We start from the raw sequence: 22,467 nt of genomic DNA on the forward strand, positions 1-22,467 counted from the left end.
TTAGCTTGACAACACTATCGAAAGTGTTTTGTGGGATATTTATCTGGTAAATTAGTTGAAGCGGTCGCTCGCGGTGGAAGTAAAAGGTAACTTTCTCGGATTTGTGTGTTTAGAAACTACCGAAACTCTCATTTAAAGAGATAAGTAGCTCCGGTCGGCGGGAGAAGAACGACGAAAACGAGTCCGGTCGGAACAAAAAGCCAGTTGTTCACCGGTTAGCCGAAGTTAACTCAACACCGTCGATACTTCTTGTTTATTTAGATTTACGTGTTTTCGTGGAAACTGCATGTCTTCTTACAGTTCCCGAGTGGCATAAAAGGTTCATGTCTGGAGGAACGAAGTGAAATGTGGCCTCTGAAAGTTGATGGTAAGTTTATTTTCCGAGCTTTAAACTCCACCTGGAAATCTTTAATTTTAAGAGTTTATTGTTGAGTCACACTTTGACTTCAGCCTCTCAAAGAACAAGAAGAGATTCATCTGCTTTAAAAGTAAAATACTTCTAAATACTTTTATAACTTTGTTAACCAAAACTCTACTTTAGTGACAGCTTCTTTTAAAAACAATGCTGCACACCTTTAAACAGGGGCCAAACGTAAACGTGTGAATAGCAGTATAATGAGAAATGCATGGTCAATTACACCTAAGCCGAATTAAACAGTGTGCCTCATAGACCATTATACGAGTTTAAAATTAAATGGAAAGTAACACTGCATGTCAAAAAAAATTGATGCAAGTTATTTTCTGACTAAATTAGCACAGTGGTTTGGTACCAGAAAAAAAAACACCAGGCAGGGAGGCTGCTGTTTTTCTGCTCCTCGTCTGCTTTACTTCAGCCTGGATTTTAATCTCGCTCTCAGAGGCCATTTAAACACTGGTATCATTTTTAATTTCCCTTTTTAATCCCTTAATGTTTTTTTATTTGGAATTTATACAAAAGTGCTTTGTTTTCTGGGAGAGAACTAAAACTATTACTTACTATTTCTATTCTAGGGTTGGACGATATTGGGGGGGAAAAGGGACATTGTGATATTTTTTTCTATCTGCAATATATATTTGGAATTTGGATCTGAAATAATAAAGTCTTTATATTGAAATAATGATATGAACTTAGTGTGATAAAGAAACTGATACTAAATAATATGCATTTAACCTTTAGCTAAAGCTATTAGCAAAATGTTTCTTGTGAATCTCAAATAAATTGAGCCTTTTTCTTTTTACCACTACATCTCCAACAATGACTCAGAGGGGTAGCTGATAGCTGACTTGAGTTCCATCAGACTGCATGAAAATGGCAAGAGTGTGAAATGTAGACATGCTGAGTGAGTAAGCAGTGCTTGTTTGCATTGATGTTTCATATTTATTGCGATGAATTCAGACATTTGAGGTAGGTTTATTATGAAAGCTTTTATGGCGCAGGCTCAAGAAGAACAAAATAAAACAGGAAAGGGTAAGGATAAGTCTGTTATTATGGCTCAAGCAGCACCTTGCCATGAAACAATGCACTGGTGTAAAGCAGAGGGAAGCTCATTGGGGGACATGCAGTATTGACTTTATTTCAAAGTACCTTGAAGAATGCCGTTCCTGTGCCTTTGTTGTGAAGAAGCAATCAAAGAGCAGCAAATGAAGCATGAAACTCCCTCTTGTCTCAAGTGACTGTTTGACCCCCAGCAGTGAGCTTCATGCCATATGGCCTTTCTAACAACCAGAGCCTCTCTCTCCACTTTTACAGAAAGGCCTGTACTGCAGCTTGTGTCGGCACTCTGCTCTGTCTGCCATGTTGAATTCATCGAAATCTTCCTCTGTTTTCTTGCAGGATTTCATGTAATGGTGTGAGGATGAGACAGGGTGGTGCTGGCTGCAGCCCTGGAGGCTGATGAAGCCGCTCCATCGGCTGGTCAGGATGCACATAGCTTCAGTGGGTGTCAGCAAGTTCTGCTTCCTGCTCTCCCTTGCTTTCTGCGGCCTCCTGCTCCTTCTCATCCCCGCCCTCCAGCCCTCTGCACGCCAGGTGGATCTGCCTCATCCCCGGCCTCAAGTCAGACCTTCACAGACGGGCCAATTGCACCATGTCGGACTCCGAGCAGGGTCTAATCATGACGAGGAAACAGACTCTACAAGAGGGCTCAAAAGGAGCTCAGCAGGGCAGGGGGAATCCATCGATACTGACGTTATCAGGAAGGAAAAACCCGATCCCAAGAGGGGGACGGACCCCAAAACAGGTGCTCTTCTCGTAAGAAAGCCTAATGGACTTTCACGATCAAGGACTCAGGACCCGTTGCAGTTAAAAGACATTTTTATCGCGGTGAAAACTACCAAAAAGTACCACAAGTCCAGACTGGGGCTGCTGACTCAGACCTGGGTTTCCCAAGCTCAAGAACAGGTGAGTAGAGCTGCAGCTTTACCTTCTCAGGCATTTTGTGTTTCTCTCTTTTCTTTAAAAACATCTGTGTGTGATGTCTTTGACTTGTTTTCAAGTTTAATAGATCAAATAATCATCTAAAAAAGAATAATTAGATTAGTAAATGCAGTATGTAACTCCCTCCTGATACACGACTACTTCACTGTATGTGTAGAGTAACAACAACATCAGCAGTGAGCAGGAGGAGGTAAACATTTTAGTTAGTTCTTCTTAAAGGGCAGTTCACTCCCATTTGTTAAGTGGTGGCAGAGTGTAGCTCACTGCTGTTGCCCAGGTCTTTCTTTTTCATACAAAACAACCCGTGACTCATATTCATGATGTAATGTTATACAAGCTCAGACACATTTATCCAAACTGACTGACTTGTAGTAAATGGAGAACGTCAAGGACATAACTTATTCCCAATCGGCAACCTCCGGTGTTGAGAAATGAAGCCAACGTGGAAGTGCAAAATCCTGCAGTTCGTCAAGAGACCGCTTGAGGCTGGCTCCAGGAGCCCCTCAAAGTTGCAGACACACTGCAGCCAAAAAAGCCGCCTTTACAGCACAAATAAACATGTTTACAGCCTGGTACAAAAAACACATCAGTCTGATAAGTTATTGTCATCATTGGCACATAGTGTCATTTTGATTTTATTAAGAATAATATACCTCCAACCAAGGAACACTATAATATTGAACCACACAGACTTTGACACAAGACAAATAAATCATTTTAAATTATGAGATTTAGGAAATGCATCGGCTCCGAAACCTTTGTTACCCAAGACCCAAACCACCCAATCCGTCTGCCACTGGGTGTGGTACATGAGCTCCACGCCCCCCAATAAATTCACAACTTGTGGTCAGCGATGCTATCAGCTGGATACTGACAGCAGCTCAAAACATTCCGAGCTCGTCTCTTGCATAAACGCATTCCTGCTGCATGTCCTTGTTGACTTTAAGTGGAACCACAGGACGTTTATAAGAAAATAAATCTTGACTTCGCCCCTTATCTGCTCGGCCAGAAGCCCCTCTATCATACCAAGTTGTTTATTGAGGTCATTTGGGAATTATTTAACAGATACACCATATGTAGCCTTTGCTCTGGCGCTAATAGTTCACATTTTATTTTGTGTTTGAACCCCAGAACCCTGCCAATAAAACAGTTTTCTTTAGCCTAATAATCCTGTTATAGTCCTGACGGCATGTTTACAAAGGATGCTTTTAACCACGTCTCCTGAGGTAAGACGTGATGTAAAAACAAAAGACACTGAAGTAGTGGACGAAGCAACAGAGTCTGCTACACGACGCTATAATGAGAACATTTGCCTTTATATCAAAGGAAATTTCAAAGGAAATAGTTGATACTTTGAATTTGAAGACATTTCAGTAAAGGCTGCTGTATGATTGTGATAATGCCCCTCAAATTGTGAGTTATGCTGACTTTGTGTTTGTCAGATTTTTCGCCTTCCAAACATAATTAGCAGTTCGTCAGCTATCGTCTTCCTGTGATCTTTCACAACACAAAGGTGATTCATGGTTTAACGTTTTGAGTGGATCGAGCAGGTAAACCTTGTTCTAATTGAACTCACAGGCGTACTGCACTGAGTGCGAACAAGAGAGCTAATAATAATTTCCAGGTACAAATAAGCATTAAAAAAAATCAAATAAAAAAAGATAAATAGAGCAATAGTTGTTATTCAGATTGATTCCCCCATTTTATAAAGTAAAGTATGATTGTTTACATTTGAAGCCATGCAGAAAAAGACTTGAGAGGTTTATGTCATTCAAATTAAGACAAGAAGTACTGAAAACACACACTCCTACACATAACTAGCTCTATTCAGACCGCTGTTTCAAGCTGTGATAATAATGCTTTTGACTTTTTGCCATTGATATGAATGTCACACAGGCGTCATCGTGATCCCCCCCCCTCTGTACCATCTTCATAGATAGTAACTGAGGCGCTACAGGGTGTATGTGAAGCTCCCGCTGTGCCATGCTTCTCCAACGCAAAAACACAATATAATGGCGGCTGAGCTTAGTTTTTTTTAATTTTTTTTAGAAACGCCGTATGAAAAGAGCTACCGTCTCTACGCCTGCAGTTCACAACATCAGACCATCATTGGTGACTGACCAAATAGGTTTAAAAGACGATGTCTCATAATTACCTAAGGTTGCGTTCACACTGCAAAGCCTAAATACAAAATTCAGATGGTTCGCCAATTATTTGTTTTGTTTGGCTGTTCACGTTTCTTTTTGAAGACATGTATTCATGAAAGCCATCACAGATAATCAGACTTTTTGGGACATTTCAGAGCATTGTAGTAAGGTTGTTGACAGAAAAACAAGTTTTATTTTTGTAGAGGGACCGTACAGTATTATATAAGTTGCCATTTGATGCATGTTACCAGGGTTAGCTTAGAGCTAGTTTACATCTGCAGTCATCATCTACACAGATGTATAGAGCTGTCTTGACTCTGGAAAGCTATGGAGTTTTGAAATGGAAAATGTGCACGAACACTGAAGTATTTACTCCATCACCGAACTTCCAATACCACAACTTCTTTCCCCAAGGGCGCACAAATGAGCCCTCAGAGTGGCCAGAGAGATGTCAATCAAGCGCTGGCCTGCGCGTGCCCTCAGAGCTCAGAAAAGACGTCTCATCAGATAAACTAAATGAAAACACCTGTGGGGACAGTGGAGTGTGTGTAGAATTTAGAGCTCTGACTTCATGTAATCTGAATCGCTGTGCTTATTCTAATGACGCGCAGCTGTGAGGCCAACCTTTGCAGAAACCATACTTTGAAAACAAGTGTTGACAGACCAGGAGGAATATCTCCTCCTCCTACTTCAGAAGATGTAGAACTTGGAATAGAGTGTGTGCTATGTTTACTTGAAGAAGGAAGACTCTGCTACATTTTACACATAATTTCAGCAGAAATCAAGTATAACCTCTGTAAACGTCTCTCTGAGTCATGACTGTCTACACTGAGCGAGAAGCTCGAGTCCTGCTAGCTTTACTGTTGTCAGAGCTGTGTTTACATCATGTTTACAGTGTTTTTAGATGACGATCATTACGTGTTAATTTATGTGCAATATGAAGCTATGAGTTAACTAAAGTCTGCTAACAATGGACAATTCTGTCCGTTGCATGTGCTTAATGGTGCTTAATTATGGTGTGTTCCATTTGATAAATCCTTCATGTGAACGCGAGTGGAGAGGGGTTGGAGGTGTGTGGCTGGAGGAGAGCAGAGGCTTAAGAATAGCGGAGGTGTCGCCAAACAGCAGTTTGTTTTGGTGTTCAAGGGCCACATCTACTGGATCAAAAAGTCACACGTTCTTCCTTTAAATGAAAAAGGGATTATTACATTGGTAGTCGAATACTTTTGATCTAGTGAAAGGCTACTATCTTTAAGAAGTCTTAAGTTGAAATTGAATAAAATTGACGAAATGATTAACTCCGTTTAAAAGGAGTCGTTAAAACTCAGTCGACTTTTCATGGCTAGTTTTCACACTGTGGTTTTAAGTAGTCCTAACTACCATCTATAAAGTCTTAAGTATCCGACACAGAGAGCACTGTGACCGGCTCTGTGTTGAGAGCTATTTAAGCAATTAGTAAGTCCTTCTGCAGGACAAAGAGCCCTTTAGTGTGGAGAGACGGAGGTTTAACTGCAGAAACACGCCGCCCTACTTCACTTAGAAATGTCCCGGTGAGAGAGGATGGAGGAGCTCCAGTTCAGCTTGTGCTCCCAGTACCAGCAGCTCAGCTCAGCTCTGAGTCCAGGTCAGCTGTCGAGAGAGCTCCACTGTGGGTCTGTTCTGTGTTAGCTGTCAACTTGAGCTGCCCATTTAATGTTTTTACACCTGGAGCCATTTGAGGGCAGGCCTGTAAAATAAAAAGCTGCTTAAACCAGCCAGTATTTAGTGTAAGTGTGTGGGTGTAGCTCTTCCCCTGCAGCAGTCAGAGGTGTCCTCTTATAAAGAGACAGACTGCTGTTAGTCTATTAGTCGAGTTAAACGTACTCTTTGACTGTGTCATTATATGGTGTGTGAAGGTTAAAGTGTGTCTGCAGGGCGCTGAGGACGCTGTGCATGTCCGTCTGTGCCTTCTGCACAGCATGACAGACTGAAAGGTCAGAGACAGCTAGACTCTGTCAGTGTACTCTTTGGTAGAACCTGACTGATATGGCATTTCTCATAGATGTATGGCAGCAGATGTAGAGGACATTAAAACTGGAACGGAAAAAGATCTTTTTTATATTCATCATGTACGCTAGGTTGGCCATCAATGTGGTTCTGCGAAGGTTCTCAGAAGGACATTGTTTAAGGGGTTGTTTTTTTAAATTTTGTTTTTATTAAATGTTTTAATTGTGGTCATTATGAAATCTAAAAAGTAACCCTTTACATGCCAATTTGTTTCACATAATTAACTTTTTTTTCCACAATATGTTTAAAAAAACATACTAACATACTAAAAGGCAATGTGATTATTCTACTATTATTATTCCTGTTAATAATAGGCATCAGCAATAATTCAGTCTGTTTCATGACTAGTCAGCAGCTAATCACAGGAGCTTTAAATTGAAGCTGACAACCATCAGGCCTGCAGTGCAGAAATCTCTGTTGATGAGCAGGTATGACACAAGTTCTCATTAATGGAGACAATGACACATTTTGTTTTCAATCAATACACAAACTCATTTATTACAGCACACTTAAGTGTAGACATTCAGTTCCTTTCCACAGGACGGTAAGAGATCACTTAATCTATTGTTAAAGAACAATCTCTTCTGTACATCCTCTGTCATAAAGAGGCAACATTTACAAAGTCAGTACAGGGTGGGAAAGATTAAAGGGCAAAGGGAGATTGTTAGTGAGAAAATACTAAGGGACTACACTGTCTGCAATCAGTATGTCAATAATACAAAAATAAATAGTTGAGTATTTCTAAAACAACTGTGTTGTTAATATTTTGTAAAGGTCTCAATTCATTCTCATCCTGGGTTCAGGTCAGGTTTTAATCTATGCGGTGCAAATTCATTATTTCACAATATTAATGTTTCTGTACATGTACATTTAAACCATTGAAAATGTACCATGTTAAAATGATTTCTTCATTCAAGATCCGTATTTTTATGTAGGCTGTTTAAACAAAGACAAACTCCTTGACATCATGTCAATAATTACTTCCATAAAATAAGATTTCAAAATTCAAATTACACTTACGGCATCCAAACAGATTTCATTATGCACAAATAATATTTCAATATTTTCAGTTGGATATTTTTGTCATTTCCACAGTCCTAGGAAACAGTCTCTATGTGCACCAATATGGCATATGACACCAGATTGCCAAGAGCTATTGACATGCATGAAACCAAACTGATTTAAACCACCCAAATACTGACAAGTTCAGTTAAAAACAAAATCCTAAATTCAGATTAAACACCCTGAAGCGTGTTAAAAACATGTAAATGGAAAACAGTCTTTCCTCTTGAGAATGCATCTATTTTTTGATGATAACTTCATCCAAGTATTACAAAAGAAAAATAGCCTGGAACACACTATACTGAAAAGAGGGTAGGGACTCATTTACTATACTGTCTCTATCTGTGCATTTGCCAGTGTTTTGTTTTATTAGTGCATGCAGCTTGACACTTTATACCTCATGAAACTCAGTGCTGAACTGTAACTTCTGAACATATTTAATGGGACTCCTTGAGTTGAGCTTATCTCTCTCTGACATCCACAGAATTCCTCCATGCTTCCTCACAAATGCATTTATTAGTTTTCCTTTTTCCAATTAAGTATAATCTAGAAATAATTTTAAGGCCAGAGAATGCCCTATAGTAATTTTATAGTCACCTTTTGACTCTGTGATATAGAACTGTTTATGTTAAGATTATTTAACTTGTTTAGTATTTTCAGAGTCTGAAAATTGCTTAATGAACCCTGGTTTAAAAAATTTACAGTTAGATATAAGTAAGATAAGATAATACATGTAATATTTACTGTACATTCACTTAGTTTATAATTAAAATGTCAACTATGAACTTAAAACAAACAAGATAATTTATGGCACACAAATATTTTTTATTTAAGATTTTAAAAATGGAAAAAGTGAAGAGGGTGGTGTTGAGGGGTTTGGGTTGGTGGGGCAGACGAGGAGGCGCTTGTGGGTCTCTGAGGCTTCTGGAGGAATGATTGGTTGTCCATTCATAGATGCCCCATGCAGGAACACTGGAAACACAGAGGAGTCCTGCCCTGTGAAAAATATTCATAAGACATGTGTTAGTGTGGACATAGTATTACAACCTTTGCATGATATCTTTACCTATAATAAAAATAATTCACATATGTAAAGTCATCTTAAGTTTATCAGCACTTACTTTGCTGTGTGACAGCAAGGTGCCCATCGCTCTCCAGCTGGTCCTGTAGTCATCCATCCTTCACATCTGCTCTGGAGTAAACACGTCTTCTGTTGCCATGGAAATCTTGGGTGTCGAGTCTTGGCCTTCTCCATCGTCTCGTCTTGTGGGGGGGGTTGGTACATCTGAGAAGCAAACAAACAACAGTATAACTAAGTGGCTAAAGACAAAATTAGTTTTTTATTTAAAAAGAAAAGTGGATATGAACATTAGATTCCTAATGTTAGACAGTATAAACTTACCTCTGTCTGCTAGTCACCCTACACCTAATTTATAAAACATGGTTACGTGCAACACAGTGAGGACAATAAACAGTGTTTAATTACCTGTGCATGGAATTATCAGTCGTCTTTTAGAAACTATTGCTATTAAATATTACCTTACCTTTGTCTGGTATAGCCACCTGGACCGTATATATAGACAAATACACAACAACAAAGTAAGAAAGAAAGAGTAACTATCTGTGAGTCTGCACTATTCCAGAAGTTGATTTAAACTATCAAAAAACGTGCCTAATGCTTGTACAGTACTTGCCAGACATTTGGAAAGGTTTTTGGGGCTTTGAAAAGTCCTGCCAGACACAAAGATTCCAGTTTTCACTTCCTGGAGGAATCAGGGCTGTCATCCAAATCCACAGGGGGATACTCCCAGAATCCTCTTCTACTGTAGGAACATGAGGTGGATGGAGCGGAGTCCATGTAGCTCTCCTCCCTGCTCCTCTTGGTGGAGGAGCTGAGGCCTGAGGTTGAGGGAGCACTCTCCTCGTAGCATTCCTCACAGTCACACCTGGGCCTCTTACTACTTACCTGCTCTGTGAGGATCTCCTCCCTGCTCCTCTTGGTGGAGGAGCTGAGGCCTGAGGTTGAGGGAGCACTATCTTCTGATCTTGAAGGTGAGGTAGGATCTTCTTCCTGTGGATGTCGGAGAGTCAGCAGCTGAGGAGGAGCATCAGGAACAGGAGGAGACACCTGCTGCCATCTCTGGTAGAAATCCTCCGGTAACTGCTGGTCCAAAAGGGAGAGAGATCTGTTGTCCTCCTCTTCATCTTCATCCTCGAGGTCCTCTTCAGAGTCATACATGGATTCATACCCAGAATCCTCCCTGAACCAGCCTGAGAAGTCCTCCTCGCCCTCATCCTCGGTCGCCTGTTCCCTCTCGTCCTCGCTCTCCTCTTCACTCTCCTCTCCATACCCCTCATAGCACTCCTCTTCGCTCTCCTCTTCGATCACGTCATCCTCATCTTCATCCTCAGAGGACACTGGAGGAATGTCCCCTGGTCTGGCTTCCTCTTCTACTGCAGAGGAGGAATCAGGGTTGTCATCCAAAGCAGAATCGCTGTCATCAACCACAGAGGGATACTCCCAGAATCCTCTTCTTCTGTAGGAGCCTAAGGTGGATGGAGTGGAGTCCATGTAGCTCTCCTCCCTGCTCCTCTTGGTGGAGGAGCTGAGGCCTGAGGTTGAGGGAGCACTCTCCTCGTAGCATTCCTCACAGTCACACCTGGGCCTCTTACTACTTACCTGCTCTGTGAGGATCTCCTCCCTGCTCCTCTTGGTGGAGGAGCTGAGGCCTGAGGTTGAGGGAGCACTATCTTCTGATCTTGAAGGTGAGGTAGGATCTTCTTCCTGTGGATGTCGGAGAGTCAGCAGCTGAGGAGGAGCATCAGGAACAGGAGGAGACACCTGCTGCCATCTCTGGTAGAAATCCTCCGGTAACTGCTGGTCCAAAAGGGAGAGAGATCTGTTGTCCTCCTCTTCATCTTCATCCTCGAGGTCCTCTTCAGAGTCATACATGGATTCATACCCAGAATCCTCCCTGAACCAGCCTGAGAAGTCCTCCTCGCCCTCGTCCTCGGTCGCCTGTTCCCTCTCGTCCTCGCTCTCCTCTTCACTCTCCTCTCCATACCCCTCATAGCACTCCTCTTCGCTCTCCTCTTCGATCACGTCATCCTCATCTTCATCCTCAGAGGACACTGGAGGAATGTCCCCTGGTCTGGCTTCCTCTTCTACTGCAGAGGAGGAATCAGGGTTGTCATCCAAAGCAGAATCGCTGTCATCAACCACAGAGGGATACTCCCAGAATCCTCTTCTTCTGTAGGAGCCTAAGGTGGATGGAGTGGAGTCCATGTAGCTCTCCTCCCTGCTCCTCTTGGTGGAGGAGCTGAGGCCTGAGGTTGAGGGAGCACTCTCCTCGTAGCATTCCTCACAGTCACACCTGGGCCTCTTCCCACTTACCTGCTCTGTGAGGATCTCCTCCCTGCTCCTCTTGGTGGAGGAGCTGAGGCCTGAGGTTGAGGGAGCACTATCTTCTGATCTTGAAGGTGAGGTAGGATCTTCTTCCTGTGAATGTCGGACAGTCAGCAGCTGAGGAGGAGCATCAGGAACAGGAGGAGACACCTGCTGCCATCTCTGGTAGAAATCCTCCGGTAACTGCTGGTCCAAAAGGGAGAGAGATCTGTTGTCCTCCTCTTCATCTTCATCCTCGAGGTCCTCTTCAGAGTCATACATGGATTCATACCCAGAATCCTCCCTGAACCAGCCTGAGAAGTCCTCCTCGCCCTCGTCCTCGGTCGCCTGTTCCCTCTCGTCCTCGCTCTCCTCTTCACTCTCCTCTCCATACCCCTCATAGCACTCCTCTTCGCTCTCCTCTTCGATCACGTCATCCTCATCTTCATCCTCAGAGGACACTGGAGGAATGTCCCCTGGTCTGGCTTCCTCTTCTACTGCAGAGGAGGAATCAGGGTTGTCATCCAAAGCAGAATCGCTGTCATCAACCACAGAGGGATACTCCCAGAATCCTCTTCTTCTGTAGGAGCCTAAGGTGGATGGAGTGGAGTCCATGTAGCTCTCCTCCCTGCTCCTCTTGGTGGAGGAGCTGAGGCCTGAGGTTGAGGGAGCACTCTCCTCGTAGCATTCCTCACAGTCACACCTGGGCCTCTTCCCACTTACCTGCTCTGTGAGGATCTCCTCCCTGCTCCTCTTGGTGGAGGAGCTGAGGCCTGAGGTTGAGGGAGCACTATCTTCTGATCTTGAAGGTGAGGTAGGATCTTCTTCCTGTGAATGTCGGACAGTCAGCAGCTGAGGAGGAGCATCAGGAACAGGAGGAGACACCTGCTGCCATCTCTGGTAGAAATCCTCCGGTAACTGCTGGTCCAAAGGGGAGAGAGATCTGTTGTCCTCCTCTTCATCTTCATCCTCGAGGTCCTCTTCAGAGTCATACATGGATTCATACCCAGAATCCTCACTGAGCGAGTCTGAAGAGTCGTCCTCGTCCTCGGTCTCCTCTTCACTCTCCTCTTCGTTCTCCTCTTCCTGCTCCTCTTCGCTCACCTCATCCTCATCTTCATCCTCAGAGGACACTGGAGGAATGTTCCCTGGTCTACCTACCTCTTCCTCTGCTTCCATGTCATCCGAAATCCAGATTACTTCCTCCTCATCACCAGAGGACACTGAACAAATGTCCACTGGTATACCTACCTCTACCTGGTCCTCCTCCTCCTCCTCGTCATCCAAGACCCAGATGACTTCCTCTCCATCACCAGAGGACACTGGGGGAGTGTCCTCTGGTATACCTACCTCTACCTCAGAATCATCGTCCTCCACGATCCTGATGCTGATCATCTCGGGGAGGCCGTCTGCTACAGGACGTACCACTGAGGGAGACAAAAATAAAGCATCAGTATACCTGATTTCAAAATGTAACAACCTCTGATTAAATAACAACATCTGTGTAAAGTTAGCACTGCATTTGTCTGTATACTGACTAAGATTGCAGCCTAAACAATCCCAAACCAGCCACAAACCTTAGGCCCTTTAACAGTAATACAAAATATTGCGACGCTCTACTTTGATGATTTTTTTAAGCTGCGTTCATGCAACACTTGATGAAAGTCATACTTTTTTTCTGCTGGAAAAAACATACATACAAGGATGTTGATGTGTGTGTGTGTATGTGTGTGTATATATATATATATATATATATACACACATATATATACATATACGTCAGAAGACCCAGGTTATAAACTAGAAATTTACAATTTGGTCATTTTTTTTAAAGCCTTTTATAGATTAGTCCTGTTTTACTGGTGTATTTACATACATGATGGATAAACAAACATAACACTGACAAATGTTACAATTCTAGGATTTTCTAAAAATAGTCAAAGTAAAGTCTACTTAGAAGAATCTCCAACCAGCGCAGAGCTCGGTATTATATAGAAGGGACTATTTTAAGGGTAGCTGGTTTGCCTGAGTTAGCAAATATTTTTGTATCAAAATTGCGTATGATGATAGGCCACTGTATCAAATTTGATTTAATAAAAAACGCAATTGAAAGCATGAATTATGACATTGAACTCAAATATAGTAGGCCTAAATGAGTATAAAACCCATGATCGTAATTTGATGTAATGAGAACAGCTTGAAAATAAAAGCACAAGATAATTCAATATTATCTCCACATCAAAACAAATGTACCGAATGTCCAATCCTCAGATAACAACGTGCCTAGTTACTGACGTTCTGACGTCATGGATCTCGCTAACGACGGTCTCCATGGTGCAAAACAAAATAATATATTTAGCATTTTACGAAATTTGGCCTGGTCGCCATCTTTTTCAGATAATTTATATTTAATTTCTTAACAAAATTGTTGCTCTTAAACAAAAATAACAGTATTTCAAATCACCCCGACACTTCCTAATTAATGCCACAATTGGCGCGCTAAGTATTCAGACATTACAGCGATCAAAACGTTTTTTTACACAGGAAAAACAGTGAGAAAATCAAAGTTCACCAAACATTAGTTTTTTCATTGAGGCCTAATAACATCACGAGAGCTCTCGACTTTAAATCTCACATTTAAAAAAAAAAGGTTTGACTGATAAAATGTTAGAGCGTTTATGGAGATTAATAAATTAATCAGTGAAATGTCAATGGTAAAAAAAAAAAAAGGTCACATTTGACATACCTCCACCGCTGTCAGACAAGTGTTGGGCGGACAGGTGCTCCTTGTCCATCACCGGTCCGCTGAAGGCGATCTCCGAGCTCTTCGGTGACCCCGATAGGTGTCCCACTGAGTCCAAGAAGTTCTTTTCTTTCCTGTTGTTTTAGAAGAAGTGTACTTGTAGAAGATATTGATGCAGCGCTTTTAAATAGTTAGCTTTCCAGCAAGGTCTTGCAAAAAGGTCAACTCTCGTCAAAGTTCAATTGCAAAAGGGGAAAGTTGAACGGTGTGCGGCCCTTATATAGCCTCGGTTGGTTGTTACCATGGTGTTTGATGACGCGCGTGCGTGCGCGCGTGCGTGCGTGCGTGAGTGCGTGTAAAACTAGTCGGGAGATGCGTCAGGCTCAACGCCGGTATCCGCAACCGACTTTAGTCTGGATGTGAGGAGACGGTCGTTACGCATGGCGGAGATGATTGTTTTTTATTTGCACGAGCTGCTCTTCGTGGCTCACTCCACAAGAAGCTTTGTTATTATTAGTCAAACTTTTGTTTTACATCAGTGAAAACAGGAGAAATTGGTAAGAAGTGTGGACTGAACCGAAGACCGTCATGATGCGTGCGCAGTGCAGCGGTGTGCCTGTCGTCAAGTCCCGTAGCTCTGATTCTGGCAACTTGTGAGCAAATAAAAGTAAAGAAATATCGCTCCTTTTGAAAACCTGCATTCTGTGTCACCTCTCTCAGGTGTTCAGTCTGTTTGCTGATTAGCGTAATGCAGGAGCAGCTCGTGCGCTCTGCCACTCGTCTTTTTTATGATTACTCCCTGCTGAGAAGATAATTCAAAGTGCCCCGTTTAATTAATATTCGTATCATGATATCAACCTTTACGTTGCTCATTTTACATATGTTTACATCTATTTGATTCAAAACGATTCTGGATTCAAAGTCTATTTTTGAATGAGTACATACTTCAGGATCTACTCCAGTCATTTGTGAGACTGGCTGAGTTTTTGCTGCTCCATTTGGCATTCTTCTGAGTTAAAGAGCTAACCTGAGCACTGAGCAGGGAGTGACTGATTGGCCAAAACAAAACAAAAAAAACGTTTTTTGGAAGTTATTAATCTATTTAAAATCTCAGAAGATGAGAATCTTGATAGAATCTCGATTTTTTTTTTTTTTTCATGAATACATTTTTCCCACCTCTGTTGTTTAGGTTATAGATATAAGACTTATTTTTCAACAACAGCCTGATAACATTACAGAGAACTAAAGAACAGCTCAACCCTCTGCCACATACTATGTACTAAAATGCTGTGTAATAATGTTATTCTACAAGCTAGTTAGCTTCATCAATAAATACCAATTCTAGTGCTGACAGCCACCTTTTAAGCCTTAATACGTTGTAACATTATAGCAGACGGTGCTGAGAGTCGGTATGAACCATGAGTCAAATCATTTTTTCAGCATATCTGAATTTCAACATCATTCCATGTTTTACTCTGGGAATTTATGAATTTGTGTTCTATAAATGAAAAGGAATTTTCAATTCATCGCCCACTCTAGCAGGGAGTATTTTAAATTATCAGAGCAAACTCTGCTGGAAAAAACATGTTATAAACATCATTTCTAAACCATCCAAAGCGTTCATTTCAACGTATCATGCTCTTAAAAAGGTTTTTATATTTGAGCTGGTGGAAGAAGAAAAAACAAGAAAATCTGATTTGATTTAGCAGAGAAAAGCGCAGGTCAGGGGCGCCGGATGGCCTAGCGGTTATGACCCACACCCCTCACCGAAGTGACCCGTGGGTTCAAATCCATTTTCTGCATATCATCCCTCACTCTCTCAACATTTCCTCTCTCTCTTTTTGGGCGGTCCTATCCAATAAAGGAAAATATCACCCAAAGATATAACTTCATAAAAGAGAGTCCCCATATTTAGTCTTTGAGGCTGAAAACTCAGTTCGACTTGGTTTGAACTCTAGATGTTACTCCACTGCAGAATCAAAAAAGGTTAAAAGAGGATACCATCGATGTTCTATTTAACCGCACTTTTGCATAACCTCTCACAATAAACACACATGTCCTCAATCACGAGTGTAAACAATGGAGCCCTTCATGGTGTCGCAGTATGAGGGCACACGTGTTTGTATCTTTGCTGAACAAACACTTTTGTGTGTTTTTTTTGTTTCAGACCTTCATATTCACTGACGGTGAGGACAAAGAGCTGCAGAAGAGAACGGGTAAGGAGCGGGACCAGAGTGATTCTTCAGATGTTTCCTCTTTTGTTTTGTCTTTAGTAACTTAATGGGTGGGGACACCGCCTCCGTTATATATGCACATATACTCTCACAGTGTTTAAGGTCAGATTGATATTGAGGTCACGATTATTAAACATGACTGCTCATTGATTTTCCAACATCTGCATTATATAAATTTATTGGCAAAGTAATTGTTTAATCTAGATTATCTTTTTTTATGATCATGGGAAGCCAAAATTGTCATTGAAATTGAAACTGGATTAATTGCCCGGTCCTGGGTCAGACTGTCTTTATCGCAGCCTGTGGTCACAGCATCAGGGTCGGGTCAGCTGTAGCAGTTAGAGATGATAATCTCTGGCACAGAAAACATGAATTCTTTCAAACTTCTTCTAAGCCTCTAAAACCATTTTGGTTATCCATTCCTCAGCGCACATGTGTTTAAATTCATTAAAATACTGAATCAAAACAAATTAAAGGAATATACTAAATGAAAACTGTTGTTTAAAAGAGAGGATGGGGTGTCCAGTTGTTGTAGACATCTGGTTGCTACTTGCTCAGTTTTCCTCCACCTCACTAAGCTCTCTAGCTGCTGCAGCCGAGCCGAGGAGTCAGGTTTTGATTGCACCATCATGTAAAAAGAAGGATGTTTTCGTTCCTGTATTGTGGGAAGGCTGTATTGAAAATGCTAACACAACCTAACCTTCAATTCATCTATTAACAGGCAGACAATGAAGTTTATGCAGACCTAAAGCCCCTTGGCAACCAGCTGCAACGTGTCCACCTGATTTATCATCTCAGTCTGTACTCCCTGTACAGATTTAACCAATCATTTTATTTTTTTCTGCTGTAAGAATTGATATCTTAATATGGGAATTCATGGCTTCGTAGCCAGCCTCAAGTGGACACTCAAGGAACTGCAGTGAGTTGTAAATTCTGCCGCCAAGGTGATCTCTATCAAAACAATAACAAAAGATGACGTCGAAGCTGGCGGGGAATCATGCTTCATTTATTTTAACACTGGTGGTTTCCCACTTGGTTAAAACTTTGTAGTCAAGGGAGGCCACTATAATATTTTTAAAATTACATAATAATATTTCTTGCATTAGCTCATGTTTGCTCTGCTTGTATGTTGACACAGTGAAATGAGTCAAAGGGAGTTGGAATCTCTCATCTCCAGGGAATATTGATTTTAGAACAGTCTGTCTGTTTACAGCATGACTGAGCTAAACTCTGCTTTTCTCTCTTTTTTTCCAGGAGCTAACATCATCAACACTAACTGCTCAGCAGCTCACACCCGACAGGCTCTGTGCTGCAAGATGTCCGTGGAGTACGACAAGTTCATCGAGTCGCAGAAGAAGTGAGTGAACAAAGATCTGAACCCGGTCTAAACGCATGAAATCAACCAGTTCAGCAGTTACTAATGGAGATGTCTGTGTTTGTGTTGCAGGTGGTTCTGTCACGTTGATGATGATAACTACGTGGTCCTGCCCAGCCTGCTGCGCCTGCTCTCCACCTACCACCACAGCCAGGACGTGTACCTGGGCCGGCCCAGTCTGGATCATCCTATCGAGGCTGCAGAGAGGGTCAAGAGTGACGGATCGGTAAGTCAACGTTGTTTCTGGCTCCTCTGACAAATACACCAAATACATCCTCTGGTTTATATTGAATTCACCTCTCATGGCTGGCTCGCTTTTCTGTTTTTTCTGTCTTTTCTCAGGTGTCTGTCAAGTTCTGGTTTGCCACAGGTGGAGCAGGTTTCTGTATCAGCAGAGGGTTGGCACTGAAAATGAGCCCATGGGCCAGGTAGGTCACAGACTCCCCTGGTGTGATCCAAACTGTTGTACCCTCTGAGTCCAGGGTACTCACCCTGTTTATAATGTTAGAAAAACATTTTCTTTCCATGACTATGATCAGAATGAGAATCCTCTTCGTAAGCTCTCGAGTATCTAAAGAATAAGAAGAATGTTTTTAGGTAACCGTCAGAGAATGTGCCTGGACTTGTTGTAGTCAGCTGAGACACAAATAATCAAAGTAATGAGAACAGCTGTTGTAGTTTGTATTTATTTTGAGCTGCCAGAGAAATGGCAGCCCCCTCTGCCTAACCCATTCTCTTATTTCTTAAACGTTTCAACAAAAACTGGCGGACCGAATATAAAACAATAATCTGTCCCAGATGATGGTCAAAGGGAATCACACAAAACAAAGTGGTCATAATGCTGCACCTCTGGCTCAGGTTGTGATTTTGTAATGCTCAGTAAAGAGATCTGTTGGTGTTGAAATGTGTTTTTAATTTGTCCATCATGTAAATAAAACACTTTAAAATCCTTAATAGGTTTGATTCAGACAGTTATGTTTACAAAAAACTCTAAAAGTGCTCTTCATTAATTTATACTGGAACAGAAGGAGAGGTGAGATTAGAAGTTACTGCTTTGACAAAGTCTAAAAACACTCAGAAGTGCGCCCTCTGGTTTCAGTTTGGGGAATTTCATCAGCACAGCGGAGAAGATTCGGCTACCGGACGACTGCACCATCGGCTACATCATCGAAGCGCTGCTGGAGGTGACGCTGACACACACACACCTGTTCCACTCTCACCTGGAGAACCTACAGAAGCTGCCAACGGACACCGTGCTGGACCAGGTGAGTGTGTGTGCGTGGACAGTACTTTAGTGTTTAACACTAATGATCGCGAGAAAGCAGGAAAAGTCGACATATTCCGAGAAATGCGGCTGTGGAAGAAATTCTCATGTTCATATTTATGACCATTTAAAGACTCGATACTTCCATACTGTATGTCACTATTATAAGAACGATTGTCTCATCATCTGCTGGGTGTATTTTGTGTTTCTGTGTAACAGGTGACTCTGAGCTACGGAGGTTTTGAGAACAGGAGAAATGTGGTCAGCATAGTTGGAGGTTTTACGCTTTACGAGGACCCCACGAGGTAAGCTTCTTCACCGCTCTTTTGTGTGGCATGTAATAAACAATATCCCCTTTTGACTCGCAGACAGGGATCTGATTGTGAGTGCATAATGTATAAATGTCTTTAATAAAGGTCTTTACGAGGCCTTAGCAGCCTTCTCAGCACCCTCACATGGTCCTGTGATATTCATATGTTAGTTCTGATCCTTGGTGATTGTTGATATCCAACAAGACAGGAGAATCATTCTCCTCCTACGAAGGTCTCAAAAATCATATTTCTGTTGGCTCGACGGTGGATATCGTGCATTCACCGTTGGATAGTTTGTGTCCAAACGTAACATGACTACATGTCTACACATAGTCTTGTTTTTGTGTAATTAAATCAATCACATCAATAGTATCGTGCAAGTTCTCAGTTGTTAATAAACAAAATCCAATACAGCTTAAACTTTATTGTTGATGCACGGAGCAGCCATGTTGGAATTCAACACCGACTACTGAAGTTGCTTCAAGCTTCCGAGGCGGAGATCTGACTTCAAGGGGTGTTCCTGAAGTTCCTGAATGTCTGATTTCGGAGATCAAATGGAACGAACGATACAGCCACGCAGTATAGCGGGGAGAAGAGGCCTATTAAACGGAGCTGCAGCCCGGACTAGTGGCGGGAGGGCTGTATTACAGCTTAGAGACATTAAACCAGCATTGAGGGCCAACATCAATAACCATTTACTGACTTGTAATTCTGGTGCTCACTAGCAAGGGACTAGCAAGTACTAAGACACATCATTTAAACACACCTCGCAGTTTGATCAGTTGTTGATTTTTTTTTTTTTCTCTAAACAGATTTAGTGAAGGTTTACACTTTCAGTGCTTTAATTGAATATGACCCTAACCGTCATTTCCCCCTCTCCTGCAGGTTTAAGACAGTCCACTGCCTCCTGTATGCAGACACTGACTGGTGTCCAAAGCTCAAAGCTCGCCACAAACACTGAAAGCCTCTGTGTTCTTACCCTGCAGCACCGGTACTTCAAAACCTCTCTGTCTCTCTCATAGACTATCCAAATCAGTTTCACCTCAAGCTTCATGGACGCTCTGAGCAAGTGTGAGCGAGAGATACGAGACGAATGGATCAAACGCATCATGTCAATAATTATTAGAGCCAAAGAAAGACTTTTCTCAGCTTGAGGGGTGAACGCTGATGACACCGTTTCTACTCAGAGTTGATCATTAACATTAAGAACACAGAAACACAACAGTCTCTGTGTTGGTCACAGACTCTGTGATGACATGAAGTATTATTACATGTGTTGTATTATGTTCAGTCTCTCGCCATGATGAGCTTAATTGGGAGAAAGTGGTCATGTCAACCTTCTTGTTTTCTTCGGTTACACTTTGATTCTTGCAGCTTTTCTGTTCACTCCACATTGACATCCGAGAGTTCAACATGTGTAGCGAGAGTTTTGAGGCTGTTCTGGATGGGGATTTGTAAACTCTGATAAGATTCAAGTAAAAATCAAATGACATCGATACCCGTTTTGTTAACACAGCAACGGCAATAGAAGCCCCGGGCGCCCAGTATTTGCCACATTTACCAAGAAATGACCAAACTCCTTCCAATTTCTAAATTGCACAAATATGTTGGCAATGTTTTTGTGCAATTCTGACACTGCTCTCTCTCTCTTTCACCCTTGACTGAGTGTTTTACAAGCTGAATTCTGGACATTTTTAACTTGACCGTTTGAGTAGCGAAATGTGCTTGCATGATGTAATGGAGGTAGGCATGTTCCTGAAAGACAAAAGAGTTATTCACTAATTATAAACACCAAAAACCTGCAGAGGAGCTAAATGGACTCGTCTGCCGTCACAGGCAGGACATGTAATGTCTGAAGCTGTCCTCTTCTTATCAAACACAGGGGGCTGCCTTTAGAGACCCTGCCTTTACAATCATAAACTTTTATTCAATGAGTACTGGTTGTGAAATTCAACACCTGCCTCTTCCACTGAGTAGAGAACCACTTCCTGCTTATGCTTAAATGAAGGGCCCGAGCAGTATTACTTAAACATACTCTGATAAAGAGTGTGTCGTGAAGATGTCTTTATTTCCCTGTCAGCCTTAAACCAATGACTCTCACTGTTTCAAAGGTCATTTTACAACTTAAGAGTTCAGTTATTTTCTCATGATACAATAAAAGGAGAACTTTTTAAAGGGATAGTTTTTTGAAATGGGGTTGGTTTGAGTTCATGTCAACATTAAGTGTATTAGCCACAGGAGATAGAGATGGGGCAAATCTTACCGAGTAATTTAGCTAATTCTAAGAAAAACCAACCCTAAACTGATGAGTCAGTGTAATCTGTCTTTAGAAAAATGTTTGTGCTTTACTTTACCTTCAGAGAGCAACTTTGTTCCTCCGCTGGCAGCGCACTGATCAGCTGTTCGGGTCGGCAGCTTTGAAAAAGACAACACATCGGGGCGCCGGTAGCCGAGCTGTTGTGCATGGGCTCCATGTGCAGAGGCTGGAGTCCTCACAGGTTGGCGGCCCGGGTTCGAGTCTGACTATCTCTCTCTCCCTATTTTTTGACTCTATCCACTGTCCTGTCTCTCAAATAAAGGCCCCAAATTGATCTAAAGAAAGAAAGAGACGACAAATACAAACAAAAATAAACGAGCAGTTTTGTTACCGTGCCGGTACTTCATCAGGTTTCTCTATCCCCTGTGGGTAATAACCTTAATGTATCTTATACAACCCCACTCCAAGAAAAACTGAACTATCCTTTAAAAGAACTCTCATTCAGATGAATTTATTACAAAATGATCACAGAAGAGATTGAAAGAAATCCTCCGTTGAGAGTTTATTTTAGTCTGTTGTCATTTTTCGGATGCCTTCACATTTTGAGATGAAGACCTTCTCCTTCTTTTACCTTGTTTTTTACAGGCTCATCTGTCTGGTTTTGCACTACTTTGCTCGATTCCTGTTTGTTACTGTGCTGGTGTAAATATGATAAAAGGTCGTCAGGTCTTCTTTCTTTGTGTAGGTTTTAGTTTGAGCTCTACGTACCCGACTTTTTAAAGCAGAGCTGCTCTGTGGAGAGGTGATGACTTTGTTGGAGCCGAATACATCAAAACAACATTTTCTTTATTCTGTTTTTTTTGGGATATTCATGTCTTCCATAAAAAATAAAAAAGCTCTTATATATTTTATTGTTTAAAAATGAGGATAGTTCTTATTTTGGCTCTAATAAACTTTTTATTCTGTTTCCACCAGCATCAGTATTTCTGTCTGTAAAGTATTTGAGTTAAACTTCTGTCCCTGTCCCACACCAGACGAGAATCCAAACCCCTGAGTCTGTCCCACTGCAGGCCAGTGGAGGAGACTGAGTGACATGTTTTTTTTTTTGGTTTTTTTTGCAAATCATCAACCACTGATGTATTATTCTGTTGTTTTATAAGAATAAACTTTTTCTGCGTCCTTGAACATTTGACTGTTTTATTGTTGACATGTTCCACACGGGGGATT

General features: G+C 41.8%; 1 protein-coding gene across 2 annotated transcripts; it reads left to right on the forward strand.

Annotated features, from left to right (window-relative positions):
* Positions 1–22,425, forward strand: rfng (RFNG O-fucosylpeptide 3-beta-N-acetylglucosaminyltransferase). Of its 2 annotated transcripts, XM_020651285.3 has the most exons (10): positions 1–367; positions 1,814–2,380; positions 15,967–16,015; positions 17,288–17,390; positions 17,481–17,634; positions 17,751–17,836; positions 18,508–18,673; positions 18,892–18,977; positions 19,869–19,974; positions 21,344–22,425. In XM_020651285.3, the coding sequence occupies exons 2-9, from the start codon at positions 1,874–1,876 to the stop codon at positions 19,942–19,944; spliced, it is 1,227 nt and encodes a 408-aa protein (XP_020506941.1). In that variant the 5' UTR covers positions 1–367; positions 1,814–1,873; the 3' UTR covers positions 19,945–19,974; positions 21,344–22,425. The 2 variants fall into 2 exon arrangements, with proteins under 2 accessions (XP_020506941.1, XP_020506940.1); XM_020651284.3 differs by having other exon boundaries at positions 19,869–22,425.
* Positions 22,426–22,467: the final 42 nt, after the last annotated feature.

Source organism: Labrus bergylta, chromosome 21, assembly GCF_963930695.1.
Source record: "Labrus bergylta chromosome 21, fLabBer1.1, whole genome shotgun sequence".
NCBI classification, from domain to species: domain Eukaryota; kingdom Metazoa; phylum Chordata; class Actinopteri; order Labriformes; family Labridae; genus Labrus; species Labrus bergylta.